General features: G+C 46.2%; 2 protein-coding genes across 7 annotated transcripts in view; one reads left to right on the top strand and one right to left on the bottom strand.

Moving 5' to 3' along the window:
• IMMT (inner membrane mitochondrial protein) overlaps positions 1-11,359 on the bottom strand; it is a 23,836-nt gene extending 12,477 nt beyond the window's left edge. For 2 of the 5 annotated variants that reach the window (XM_075148474.1, XM_075148476.1), the window contains exons 1-7: positions 11,241-11,325; positions 5,631-5,703; positions 4,750-4,826; positions 4,140-4,329; positions 2,198-2,318; positions 1,478-1,558; positions 279-380 (exon numbers count right to left, since the gene is read on the bottom strand). In XM_075148474.1, the coding sequence (XP_075004575.1) occupies positions 279-380; positions 1,478-1,558; positions 2,198-2,318; positions 4,140-4,187 (352 nt within the window). In that variant the 5' untranslated portion in view covers positions 4,188-4,329; positions 4,750-4,826; positions 5,631-5,703; positions 11,241-11,325. Of the gene's footprint in view, positions 1-278; positions 381-1,477; positions 1,559-2,197; positions 2,319-4,139; positions 4,330-4,749; positions 4,827-5,630; positions 5,704-6,338; positions 7,076-11,240 lie in introns of those variants that run through there. The other 3 variants (XM_075148472.1, XM_075148473.1, XM_075148475.1) reach the window with 2 other exon arrangements.
• MRPL35 (mitochondrial ribosomal protein L35) lies at positions 11,269-13,445 on the top strand. 2 transcript variants are annotated; one of them, XM_075148493.1, is made up of 4 exons: positions 11,269-11,338; positions 11,969-12,146; positions 12,714-12,858; positions 13,082-13,445. In XM_075148493.1, the coding sequence occupies exons 1-4, from the start codon at positions 11,284-11,286 to the stop codon at positions 13,268-13,270; spliced, it is 567 nt and encodes a 188-aa protein (XP_075004594.1). In that variant the 5' UTR covers positions 11,269-11,283; the 3' UTR covers positions 13,271-13,445. The 2 variants fall into 2 exon arrangements, with proteins under 2 accessions (XP_075004594.1, XP_075004593.1); XM_075148492.1 differs by lacking the exon at positions 11,269-11,338 and adding an exon at positions 11,761-11,847.

Raw genomic sequence — 13,445 nt, 5'->3', positions numbered from 1 at the left:
CCTCCAGGGGAGAGGGCCCTGAGCAACCTGCCCCAACTCTCCAAGCAGCGGGGTGGACTAGAGACCTTGGCGGTCCATCCCAACTGAAAATTTTCCATCATTCTTTGACTATCAGTTACTTCTTAGTGGGTGGAAGAAGCTTCAACACCACTTATTCTGCCAACATAACACAGGGACAACAGAGATGCATAAGCAACTTGGAACTCTAAAGCCAATACAGTCCAACAATTCTTTTGTCACGTATAACACGTATAGGAAAACTACGAGTATGGATTTACCTGATATCTTCTCTTGCTCCTCTTTGTCTTGCTGGGCAAGCCGGGCTGCAACTTCTTCTGGTGACCGTTCTTTTATAGCATGGGAACCTTCATGTTCTTTACCTATGCAGAAGCAAAAAGAGTTAAACTGTTTTAGCAGAGAGTCCAGATTAGTATATGGATTACTTGTAGGGAAGTAACTTTCTTTCAAAACTGATTTTTATAATCCGTATCACTTTATAAATCTGACTTCTGCACGAAGCCATGCTGAAACTACCTCAAGTGTTTTTATACACATAACTACAAAGGCCAATCTCATATCTTCTTAAAATTAAAAATAGCAGCATGGATACCTCGCATGCATCTGTAGATTTTATATTGTCTAGTTACAAAAATATAAAAGATTCAGAAGTGAAAGGCAAAGCAAGAACTGGAAAACACTTATGGAGACAAGTTTAAATTTAAAGTGATATCTGTTCTTTTTTTCTTCCGTTCTTCTTTGGCATGCTTGGAGAGTCCAGCCAAAGTAAAGAAAGATTAGGGAAGGAGCTATGGTGAATCACGATTATACTCTATTCCCTAGCCTAAGGCTACTGAAAATGCCTTTAAGAGTGAGCATTGACCTAAGTAATTCTCTCAAGACCAATAGCAAGTCTGCATCTGAACTGAGGAGAGAGCCCAGACCTCTCAGCTCTCGGACTCATGCTGCAACAAAAACCATCAGGTTACCTTTTAATAACACTGATGCTAACTCCGAAGAACATATTTACTTATTGCTGGCAGACATTTTATGAAATGTGTTCATACATAAAGAAATTAATATACTCTCATCTGAAAGAGACTATCATATAGAAGCTAGTGTTTCTTGTTGAGTTAAACAATAACTGCAGTTTCTTCACTTGGCCCTGGGCAGACATGCTTTTCTGAACAGCAATCAGAAAGCCACCAAGAGCAGAGGCAAACTGGACTGTACAAGTTCCAGTTCAGCATAAGGGCAGGCTTTCCTCTTGCGTTCATGCCTATACCTGTCCCAGGTATCAATCTTAGCTTCTTAGTATGTTAAAAACCTCTTAACAGATGATGGAAGTTTTCTTCTGCAAAAGGCACAAAGAATCATGCCTTTAAAAACTGACAAATACCAACTGACAGAAGTAAGAATTTATGCACTTGAAGCTACGGGATTTTGGTTTTCTTCATCGTGTTCATATGATCTTTTTCACCTTCTTCAGTCTGTATCCCCGGAGCTGGCACCGACATGGCTACACCTGTTGCGGAGATGATCTGTGCTGCAGTCTTGCCTGCTGTTAAACACAGTTATAGAACAAAACCAGTTAGTATATGTGTGCTATAATGTAAGAACAGGGATATAAGACAATTTTTTTCCTCTGTAGAAACATATTATTTGGACACTGATACTATTATTTCCAGAAAAAGAGAATTTCCTGGACAAACAGCACCCACGTATTACTTATACATGCACACACTGAGGCCATGAGAGATGAATGTAAACAGACATCACAACTGCTCCTGTCTAAACCAGTTCCATTTGATCTGGCTTTACACTAGCTCAGTAATCATCCAAAATTAAGCTTCTCGCACTTACAAGAAGAAAAGGAGGTAAATGGCCTCAAAGTCCAGCACCCAAAGTGCTCTTCCTGCTGAGTCTCATATCTAAATGATGCAGGACAGTCATTGGTTATCTTAGATTACAAATATTCTATAAAGTAAATAAATTTCCTAAAAAGTAGCAAAAAAAAAAAGCTAAAGTCATTTTAGGCAAATTTTCTTATGACTGAAAAGAAAATGACATTAATTCCATGAAATTATAACATACTCATCTTCAACCATTCCAAAGGACTATTTTAATCTACCCTAGCATGTATGCTATAGGAGATCATTAGGTCTTTTGCTTCTCTCTACGTGACATTCTATAAGCTTACCTTCTTTTTCCTCTGAAGGAGCAACAGCTTCTGTTTTGCTTATCTGGGATTTGGTAGCGGGCTGCTTAGACTCTTTCATTACTTCTGCTACAGATGAGATCTTCAGTGGACCTTGCTGTATCTTGAAAAATCAAAAGTAAGAAATATCATCAGTTTTCCAAACAGCCTGTCTCTCACCGATTCCATTATAATGGAAAAGAACATTTCCATGTCCAGATAACTGTACCATAAATCTAAACTTCAAGGTACACATAAAAACAGTAGCAAGGCCGTATAATTTCTTGCCTTGATTTTTTTAATTTAGAAAGAATCTTTACAATTTTCACCTCTCCAAAACTGAAGGCATAATAGTGGCAGTTTTCACTGCAAACAAGTATTTATTAAGATATGCATAAAAAGCAAATAATTTCATGCCCCAAATATTCCAAACACTTCTGAGTGTGTTGAACGCTACAGATGATGCAGAAACTATAAAAATCACACACACATGATTTGCCCTTGGACATTATTTAGTCCATACAGGTATATCTTAAATTAATTCAGTTGACACTTCTCCTCTCCATTTCAAACCTCTTGAGCATTTATTGTCAAAACAAGTTAGACCATCATTCTTCCCTACGTAGCTTCAGTTTTTCAGGTAACTGCTCCAACAGCTGGCTCCCTCAATTGTAATTTTTTGTCCACCAACACTTACAGGAGTCACCCCTCCCATCCTGCCCCGTTTCTAGGCAATTCCTTTTGAAGTTGAGTGGAAAAAAATATGTAATTGTTTTAAAGATGCGTGACTCCATAATTAAAGATATGTTTCAAAAAAAGAACAAACATGATGATTTTGTCTGGATGTCACTGAAGAGAGGATGCTACAGGCACGGAAGAATCAGATTCGCATGACTTCACTGATTTCCCTTTGAAAGGATTCAGATGCTAGTGTTCGGGGCAGAGAAACACTTACTCAAGCACAGAGTATTGAGAGGTTTTATGATGTTAATCCTTTAATATCCATTATGCAAAGCTACAGGGTAAAAATAAAAGCATTTGAGTTAGAGCCGTGACTGGGCAGGTGATAACTTTGTCGGCTGACCGGTCTGTTTTGCAAAATTTATTAGTGCCTGGGAGGCATTAAGAGCTTGGATGATCACAAGTCACGTGTAGCTAAAACCAGAAGAGATACAGTTTTGGTTAACTGATATTCTCCCATTCGTTAAGAACAGCTTTCTTAAACTCCAATTACAAATATTTTGGGTTTCTTGAAGGTCAAATGGCTTCTGAAAGCTCAGGACAGCCATAGCCAGAGCAACTTTTCAGCATTCCTGGATAATTGGGAAGCGTTTGCTTTCAGATGCAGGAACAGAGAAACTTCCAGATTCAATTTCCAGAGTTGTGCTGAAGGCTGTATCAAGTTTTCCCATCTGCAGGGTCGTGTCAGTAGGATTTCAAAGTATGCTGCTTATGCGTGGCTCTGTACCATTCAAATCTTTATTCATTCAAAAATGTTCCCAGTCCTCTTTAAAAAAAGTTTAGCTTAGAATAACAGTTTTCTAATCACGCTACATCGCTAACTACACTAAGCCTCTAGTAAAATAGTTAAATTCTAGCACGTCACCTACCTCTCTCTCTCCTCTATTTATTTCTGAGTATAAGCAGAGCAGCTATTCAGTTAGGATCCTACTAGATTATTTTACTGTAAATAAAAATAACAGTTTTACAACCCACAGACCACAATCACAAGATGATAATGGCAAACGTGCTACAAAATGCAGCACAAAGTAGTACCTCAGTACATAATTCTTAAACCTTCTTAATTTAAGAATTCTTAAAAATTCTTAAAATTCGTAAATTCTTAGCACACAACAAAATTAGTCAGAATTTGAAAACTAAGAGCTGATGCTCTCTTAAAAAAAAAAGAAAAATGAAAGGGTGGGAGTGAATGGGAAACACTTACCGGTTTCTTTGGCATCGGTGTGCTGTAAGGTGCAGGACCAAGTGCCATCTCAAAGAGTTTATCAGAGTAGGGAACAGTCTTCTCTACGCTCTCCCGGAATTGCGTATCATAGCTGGCATATAGGACGGTTCCACCTACTCCTCCACCCACAAACAGGACACTTGCACCAATGATTTTGCCTACAGAAACACTGAGGGGGAAAGAAGAATGCAAGTGATGTAAATTGTATTATATGACAAACATCAAACAGTTTGCGTCTTTAGCTTACAGCTGGCGACAACCACTCTATTCCAGAAGCTTGCCAACAAACCCAGCACCCACTTTAAATCACTTTCAGCACCAGCGACTCCCTGCTACCATACTGGTTCACAACTAACCCAAAGCGAAGACGGCAACCCACACCCTTCCTTCGAAATAATGATCACCTTGATTAGCTTAATTTAAATCTGACTGAATCAAATGAGGAACACACAGAACCATGAGCATAAAAGTTACTCCACAAAAAAATCCCACCACCACCAATTTGCTCTCACGTGAAACTAAGGAGCAGATTCCCTCTTGGTCGACGCAACAGAAGAACCAATTCCACCCTCCGAAACCTTCTACGTACCCAGACTCTCCCGAGGGGGTAGCATATCCACGGCACAGTCGTAACGGACGGAGTGACGCTCTCCCACACCGGCTATTCTGCAGAGGGTGAAGGAATTACGCGAGAGTTAAGCAGCGAGCACATTTAGACATCTCTTCAGCTCAACGGCAGCATCGGACCGGTTTGCTCCATCGCCACATCTTGCACGCCCTCCAAAGGAAAGCGGCAGCCGGCCCTAGAGCAGTGATGTTGGGCTCTGTTTTCTCTAAAGAAAGACAAGACCTTTCTCACGTGCAGCTGGTAGGTTAAGGGCTTTTTAAGTAGTAATTAGGCATTTTGAAAAACGCGAAGAAAAAAACAAAAAAAAACCCCACCCCAGTTTATTTCTGCATTTATTTTCCCTATTTATGTTCCCTACCTCCAGTTTCGGCAGTACAACTGGGTTATTTCAGATTCTCTTCAACAACCCCGTGGGCTAGAACAGCTCAGCTGTGAGCCATGCAGAAAACAACAACAGCTGTTTAAATACTTAAAACTATTAAAAACTATATTTAATACATAAAACTATTTTTATTTCTGAAGACATACAAGCAGTTCTCCTTGAGCTTCCAAACCAAGACTTCCTTTTTCAAAGAATTAACAACGCGTTCACTTTCCAGATAGACATTGGATTATAATATAAATTAAATTACTACATGAAGAGTGATATTTCATTATATTCTACTTAACCAAAACCACGTTACCCAAGATTTTTATCTTCTTTATATTTTAGCTGAAAACTAAGATTTACCAGAAAGACTGGTTAAGCTACTCCAGCCTACAGAATAACGAACTCCTCTGTCCCCCGCAGGTATTTTTTTCCCCCCACACGTGAATTGCTGAGAGAGGAATACAGGACTCACGGAAAATCAGTGTACAAGGCACAAGAGGAACTCTTCCCACAGTTGAGATATTTTGGGCAAGAAGAAAGGTTTTCTTTAAAAAGAAAAAATAAAATAGAAAATTGGGAGATGCTTCACTACAACATACCCCCAGAAGATAAATTCTCTACTTCCTTTCACATATGGCAATAGTAACAAGCAAAAGTCTTGTGGTTTAGGTCCCATCCTTGTCCAACAGCACAGAGAGGAAAGGCAGGAACACTGAATTCTTATTCTTTCCAGAACAGCAGCCAAAATTTTTTAATTAGTAACAGGAGCATGTGTACAGCAACAGGAAACGTGCTCTTCTTACCCCTGAGACCTTCACGAGCCCTAGCTGTGCTCCGTGGTTGATTTTCTGGTTTACAATGGATGGAACAGGAGACAAAATAATAAATATATTCTGTAATGTTTTTGATTATTAGACCTGATTGCCCCAGAAGTTTCACCAGTCCTTTCAAATGGAACATCACTAATAAAAGCCTCTTAAATCATTTTGTAATCAACTGCTGGACATGTTTCTGAGTCTCAACAGGTCCCTATTACACCATGAAGCACAGGATTAGCAAAATATTTAAGCCTTATGCATACAGCTCAACCCAATAAAATGAGGGGGGGGGAGTTATTTTCTATTGACCTGTTCAGTCCCTTTTAACACTCTGGATTTACATTATTTTGCCTAAAACTCACCTGGAAATAAGCTGTCACTCCCAAGCCCCTCGCCAGGCTTTCTGGAGGTTACCCCACCTGCGCCACGGCAGGAGGGAGCTGAAGGCAACGCACTCGCCCGTCCTTGCTCAGGCTGGACTTGCCTTTTAGGTGATCCCGGAGGCTCCCACAACTGTAACCTCGGTACCTGGGCCAGTTCATCCATTTTCATGTTGGCTACAGCCCCTGCTGACAGCTCGTGATGGCAAACACCACCGTACCTGTTTAGTTCTCCCACCTTCAGTAAACACATCTGCTCCTGCACTTAGGAACAGGCTGCGCTGGGGGAGCTGGCAAGGCAGAGGAGAAACCTTGCTTCTCCTTCTTCAGCACTTGTGCTTTGTACATCAGGAGGGGTTTTTTGGGGGATTATTGGGTTTGGTCCAGATGCTCTTTGGACCAAATGATCTTTCGAGGTCCCTTCCACGCTGGGCTGTTCTATGATTAGCCAAATCCTCATTTTTATTCATTGTTCGTCAAGATGAGAGGAGCCGAAGTGCAGACTGAGCAGTCTGCGTTGTCAGACTCTCACGTTAGTGTACGCGTAGCAATGGGAGCGATAACTAAAACCGAAACAAGTCCCCACCAACTCTTTCTTTCAAGATGCTGCAAACAGAAATACCCACAGCTGGCCAGGGGAACAACCACCGAAAATCTTTAGGCACCAAAGTTTTATGAGCAGAAGCCGAAGCCTAATTTTCCTCCCTCACATCCAAAACCATTATTACCTCCAAAAAGCACTGATTTTTTAAAAAAATCAATTTTTTTTAAAGAAGCGTTGCTCTCCTTTGGCCATCATAATAATCTTGCTTATATTTGCTATACCATAATTTGGAAAATTACAAGCAGTTTCTAACCTCCCCTTTACATAATTTCCAGGAGTTTGTAATTTTTTAGACCCCTGTTATTTATTTGTAACAACGCTTCAAAGGATTTGGAAGAAATACATCACACATGCGTCGCTATGTCCTGTAGAAGGCAGAAATAAACCACTTGCTGTCCTGCAGAACAGAAGATAGAGAAAACCCTTTGGATAAGGCATCACGCAGACAGCACGGACCACTGTGGCAAGGGCACTGCAGGGCAGCTGTTGCCATTTCTTCCTCGTCTTCCAGGAGTTCTGCATGCTATTTGTTTCACCTAACTTCGTAAATGCTTATTATTTTACACTCATTATCTACTATTATATCACCACGAGAATCACTTTGCAGGGCACATCGTACCTTCACTCTGGTTAATAGTAAGAGCCCCAGTGAATCCGGCATTTGAGGTTATCCACGTGAGCTCGCCCTGGCAAAGCGCTCAGGGCAGGCACAGCATGGCACGGCAGAACATCCTTAAAAAAATAAAATCTGCCTCGCAGGCTTACGCTTCACGCGTAACTTCAAATAACCAGACACAGGACACGCCATCCTCTGCGTTCATTCAGTCCCAGCTAAACCTCTCCTAGTCACCAGGCTCAAGCATCTTCACCCAGAATTTGCACAGAACGAAGCCTGCAAGACACGTATGGTTTTCTGCCACGTGGGATTTGTGTACTTAAACAGAAAGAGCAAACCAGAAACTTCAAAGGAAGTTCGTCTTCATTATGCCAGAGGTTAGGTGTAACAAGGATATCTCATCACAGAACTCAAATTAACTTCCCACCATTCAAGACTTCTGCCAAATATCATACCTTTTTACAAAAAGCCCTCTATTTCTTTTCAAAGAAAACTACAGAAATACTCCAGATAAGGGAAGAGTCGTCTCTCTGCAGCACTGCACGTGTAGCTGAGAACATTTATGAAAACACTGTGATGAAGACCCGCTTCTCTCAAAGCCACAACTTCAATTTACTTGTTAACAAGCTTAGTGATCCTCCACGCGCAAAGCTTACAGTACGAGAGAAGGGTAAAATTTTTCCCAGTCTCCACCATGAGCTCTCTACTGGGATTTTCCATACTTAAACCTTCATGCTGCTCTGGCTCTGGGGAGCAGCAGTTGCTTTGCTATCCCCATCCAGCCACGCTCTGCTTCCCGGCTCTCAGTCTAATTAAGCAACCAAGCATCATCAAGGACCTGTTACCCCACAGTCCTGACCAGGTCCAGCTTTCTTTAGACAATGGCATTTTTTAACCTGTAAAGGAGTATCTTAACATCACAAAACAGAAGCAGAGTTGCCTCACTGTCAGCTTCTACATAACATATATGTAAAAAGGGTTTATTTCCATTCTTAAAAAGCATTGTTAAAACTTGCCACTTTTTAAAGAAAAAAAAAAAACAAACCCAAAAACCAAACACATTTTTTTTGGGGCTGTATCAAAGCAAAACACTCAAGTTTCACCAGCTGAACAGCAAGGTACCAGCGAGGTGTCATCACTCACAAGAATGCCACTGTGGGGTCTGCAGGCAGACGTCGAGGCTCTGGCCTGAGCTTTAGCTCACTGAACGGGGCGAGAGAAACTCCTAAACATGACACGAGACGCGCCGAGTCTCATGTCAAAAAAAGAGGGACGAGAGTGCTGAAGGGGTAGTAAAGACAAGAAAATGGAAGATGGGTAATAAAATATAAAAACTGTGTAATTGTGGCTGCCTGAGGATCACCGCAGCTGGAGCAGAGAATAAACCAATGCTGCTGCTCCGGCAAGAACGTGTCTGTTGGATGTGCTCCCCCAGGCAGGAGGATGCGGGCAGCGAGGATGCCTTCTCTTATTAGCAAGGCAACAGGCAGCACAGACAGATGGAGCACCCTGGTGTCACCGCATTGGTGACAGGCCCGACAGCAGCAGCATCTGCCTGACAACCTCTGAACAGCCAGAGGGTCTTACTTCCATGACGGGAGTTTTCACTGCTTGTGAAAAATTACCTAGTATCATCTCTGATCAGGATAGCACTTCTTGATTAGAGTCCACAATTCCGCACCTCTTGCAAAACAAGCACTATAATTAAAACATTTGTTCCTTACTTCCAGTTTCTGGCTCTTTTGCCACCCAAAAAGAAACAAGTTTTAGCTGCAGAAAATCCATGGGACCAGCAACGGTCTTCATGTGTATATACTACAGTATGCCACAAAGCTTCCCCTCAATGTGAATAAAAAGAAGCAAAATGTATAAAAAACTATTTCATTGCATGCCCACTTTTGCTGTCCAGACTACATCTCCACTGTATTCAGTCTCATCAGGAACTATGACTAAGGATAAATGAAAAGAAGTTTTTTTTTTAAGTAAGGAAACAAACATCAAGGATACAGACAACAAACTTCACAGAGTGCTGTGGTATCTCTTGGTTTGCTCGGTTCTTCCACCGAACGTTTATAGACCGAAGACACGCTTTTATAGACCGAAGACACACTTCCGAGCTGCAAAGCACAACACTGGCTTTTCCAGGGCTGTCATTCTAGACACATTCGTTTAAAGACTGAATACATGCAGATAGCCCTGAGTGATAAACATCTGCAAAAGCCTGTTTTCTGTCTTCTCAACCCCCAGCTAAAACTTTCCACAGGCCTGCAAAGCCAGAGCCTTATTTTAGTGGGCATCAGATGACCTGGCCCGGAGAACTCTCCAGCCTTATAAAGCAGCAGAGGAAATGCCAGCTGCTGCGGTGGAAGAGGTTGCTGGCTTTAAAGGGGTTACCTTTCAACTACAGAGCCAGTGGGGGCTGAACGCACAGCTTTTCCTTTGCTGAACTGTGTGAATAGAGAGTAATGAACACTGAAATGTAGAGTAGAATATAAAACTGACCCAATCAGATTATTTTTTATTACTGTTAAGACACGCGAAGTACAAGTCGGGGCCTTAGTAGGGGAGTCACCCTCACCTATAAACCCTTGTAGCTTCTTAAAGTTGGCCGACTGCTTTAAAAAGGCTCCGTAGCATATCACCACCCTAATCTCCACTGATGAGGAAGGGCAAAAGTCCAGAAAATATGCCCATGGGGCTCCCTGCCCCCCCGGGCACCGCATACTCTCTCCTTGTCGTGTCTGACTGCGAGGACTAAGGGATCCCGGCTGCAGCCACTCGGTACCACAGGCCCCTCACACCTGAAGCTGACGCTTCTCCTCACCCCGCGCACCGGGACCCCCGTTATTAACGACACGGCCAGGCGATCTGTGGTCAGAACGGGGAAGGGCTGTGAGGTACCGGGGCCGCAGGCCGCGGCGGGGATGGCAAGGTCACGTCCTTCCCCGCCGCTGAGCGGGCCCGGCCGCCCCGCCACCGAGGAGGCGGCCGGCCGTGTGCCGCCGCCGAGCCCTGCCGCCCCTCCGGGCTGCGGCCGCTGCTCCCCGGCGCTGCCCCGAGGCCGGGACCGGCGGGAGAGGCGGCGGCAGGCCCGGCGCCGGCAATGACCGCCGAGGAGACTACAGCCCCCAGCATGCCGCGCGGCGCGCCCCGGCAGGCCTGCCCCGCCCCGCTCCATCCAGCCCGCCCTGCTTCTCCAGGGGCCGCCACCCGGTAGGAGACGCATAGCAGACTACAAGGACCGGCATGCCTTGCGGGCGGCGACCCCCTCCGCACCGCGCAGGGCTGCCGCGCTGCACGCCGGGACTCGTAGTACACCCCCCTTAGTAGCGCCCAGCCCCCGCCCGTCCAGGAGCCCCGTTGGCGCTTGCGGCCGCCCCTCAAAAGCCGAGCAGCCAATCGCTGCCCGCGCGTGCGGAGTCATTCAGCGAAGACTGAGCCGCGGTTAGAGGACGCGCCGCGCCTCGTACCTTCCCCCCCCCCACCCCCTCCCCGCCCCGCGCTGTCTCCGCGCGCCCCCGCCCGCCGGCAAGCCCAGCCCAGCCCGGTCCGGTCCGGTCCCTGCCAGGCGGGCGGCCGGGCCTCACCGGCCGGAGGGCAGGCGACAGCGAGGACGGCTCGCGGGGCTCCCCCAGGGCTGCGCACCGCCCGCCACCCTGCTCACCTTCGCGGCCACAGCGACCCCCGCTCGGTGACACGCCCGCAGCATGGCCTCGGAGCCGGCGGCGGCCGGGGGCAGGCTGCAGGAAGGCGCCGTGCGCGGTAACTCCCAGCGCCGCCTGCCTCCGCCCCCCCCACCGCGAGTAAAGCGCGGCGCGCATGCGCGGTGACCGCTCGGGCTTCCGCTCTGCCGGGGGCGTGGCCGCTCCCAGCGGAGAGCGATGGGCAGCGGGTCCAATCAGAGGGGACGTAACGGGCCGTATGCAAATATGGCTTCCCGCCGGCGGCCGTGTGTCCCCGATGCGGGGCGGCCCCGGAGGCGCATGCGCGGGAGAGGGGTGCCTGGACGGTGCCGGGACAGCCCCGGTGGGGCTGTGTGGGGCCCTCCGGGGCAGGCAGTGGTTATCCCCGGTCCTGCGGCGGCGGATGAGGAGGGCCCGGGCCGCGGCGTTCCTTGTAGCGAGGACAGGGCAGTCTGAAGCTGCCTCAGGCAGCGCCCCGCTAGGCGGGGCACGGCGCCGCCCCGCCCCCGGCGCAGCGTGACCTTCACCGGCTGCCGTAGCCGGGGCGCGGGGACATGGCGGCGGCTGCAGCGCGCGGGGCTGTGGCGGGTCGGTGGCGCGCGGCGGCTGAGGGGCGGTGGGCGGCCATGTCGGGCTGGGGGTGAGGGGGCTGGCTGTGAAATGGCGGCGCGGGGCGGTGGGCGACTCCTGGGGGTCTGGCTTTCCACAGGGGTCCTGGGGCGCTGGGCCCCGTGGGCTGCCCGCAGCCCCGGCGTGGGACGCGCCCTCTCCGGCCTCTCCGCCCGGTGCGTCAGGGAAGTGCGGGCACCAGCAGCGGCCCCGCTGTGGAAACCGCGGCTGCCCTCGGGGTACCTGCCCGGGGGAGGCACCCCCTCGGTCCTCAGCAGGTACAGTCTGCGCGGTTCTTCCTGGGAAGAAAGCTTAAAAGGAGGTTTATGTAAACCTCTCTGGCTGGGAAGCTTCTTGGACTGCTTTTTGCTCTAGCAAACGGGTCTCTATTTTAGCCCTAAGTCTCCTGCTTCTGTTAAGCATAATGCTTGAAGCAGGATGTAAAGTGGAATATACTTGGCAGACATAGGCTTTATAAAAAGCCTTGTTATAATCAGCACTGTTTCTCTTGCTGGTCATTGATGTTCTAAAAGTGATTTCTGAATGCCAGTAACAGTTGAGTGTTTGCTCTTGAGTGTTTAACCACTTTTATTAGATGAAAAAGCTGTTGCGTATGGAATAATAACTTTAAGATTAATTTCAGCTAGAGTTCAGCACTGCAGTTAGAGTTCACATGTGCACACTCGTGAAGTGTGTGCTGTCATGTTCTTGTTAACCTCCTTCAAACAAGTCACAGCCACTTCTCATTGCTCTTTATGTGAAAAAGCCAGTGATTACTTTTAGAAAAAGATGTTTCATTTCTGTTCTATTTTTTCCCTATTTTGGGGGTGGTTTTTTTTTTTTAGTGTCACATCTCTACTTCCAAGTATACTTCAGCAGCCAGCGAGGACTCTCACTTACTGTAGCTTGCGGAATGGAAAGAGGAAAACCGTGAAAGCTGTCATCGATAGGTTTCTCCGGCTGCACAATGGCCTTTGGGTTAGGAGAAAGGTAAGACTTTTTTTTTTTTTTTAATAAAAGCATGTTTATAATCAGTGGGCTAATTGTTTTTCTTCTGTTAGAGGGCAGCAGCTAGTGTGGAAGTTAAAAAAAGCTCCAGAGACTCCCATCTCCTGAAAGTGGGGAATTTGCCCTGGTCTGCTTATCGGTATTGCTGTGTAAGTCTGTTTGCAGCAACCTGCTTAAAAGTCTTTTGTGTGTTTTCTTGTGACAGGCTGGTTATAAGAAGAAACTGTGGAAGAAGTCAGCTGCCCAGAAGAAGCGTTTGAGAGAGCTGGTGTTGTGCACTAGAACGCAATGTAAACTCCTTGATAAAATGACCACTTCTTTCTGGAAAAGAAGAAATTGGTATGTTGATGATCCCTACCAGAAGTATCATGATCGCACGAATCTTCGTGTGTAGAAATCCTGGTTTCATTTTTGCATCTCTCTAGGAAAGAGGTGGTGGTACATATGGTATGGTCTTAATTTTAGAACGTAAATCTGTAATACTGGTTACTTTTCTAAATAAACATATGCATATCATCTGATCAGAATTATGGGTATCGATGGCCAAAATAAAGGAATATTCAGTATTA

The sequence above is a fragment of the Calonectris borealis genome, chromosome 4 (assembly GCF_964195595.1).
Source record: "Calonectris borealis chromosome 4, bCalBor7.hap1.2, whole genome shotgun sequence".
In the NCBI taxonomy this organism is placed as follows: domain Eukaryota; kingdom Metazoa; phylum Chordata; class Aves; order Procellariiformes; family Procellariidae; genus Calonectris; species Calonectris borealis.
This window is presented reverse-complemented; position numbering and strand designations above follow the sequence as displayed.

What these genes read in the sequence shown, in the direction of transcription:
- MRPL35 (XM_075148493.1), top strand. Translation starts at nt 11,284, where the DNA reads ATGGCCTCGGAGCCGGCGGCGGCCGGGGGCAGGCTGCAGGAAGGCGCC. An exon ending in ACCCCCTCGGTCCTCAGCAG is followed by an intron (nt 12,147 to 12,713) that starts GTACAGTCTGCG and finishes TTTTTTTTTTAG; the next exon opens with TGTCACATCTCTACTTCCAA. An exon ending in GCCTTTGGGTTAGGAGAAAG is followed by an intron (nt 12,859 to 13,081) that starts GTAAGACTTTTT and finishes TTCTTGTGACAG; the next exon opens with GCTGGTTATAAGAAGAAACT.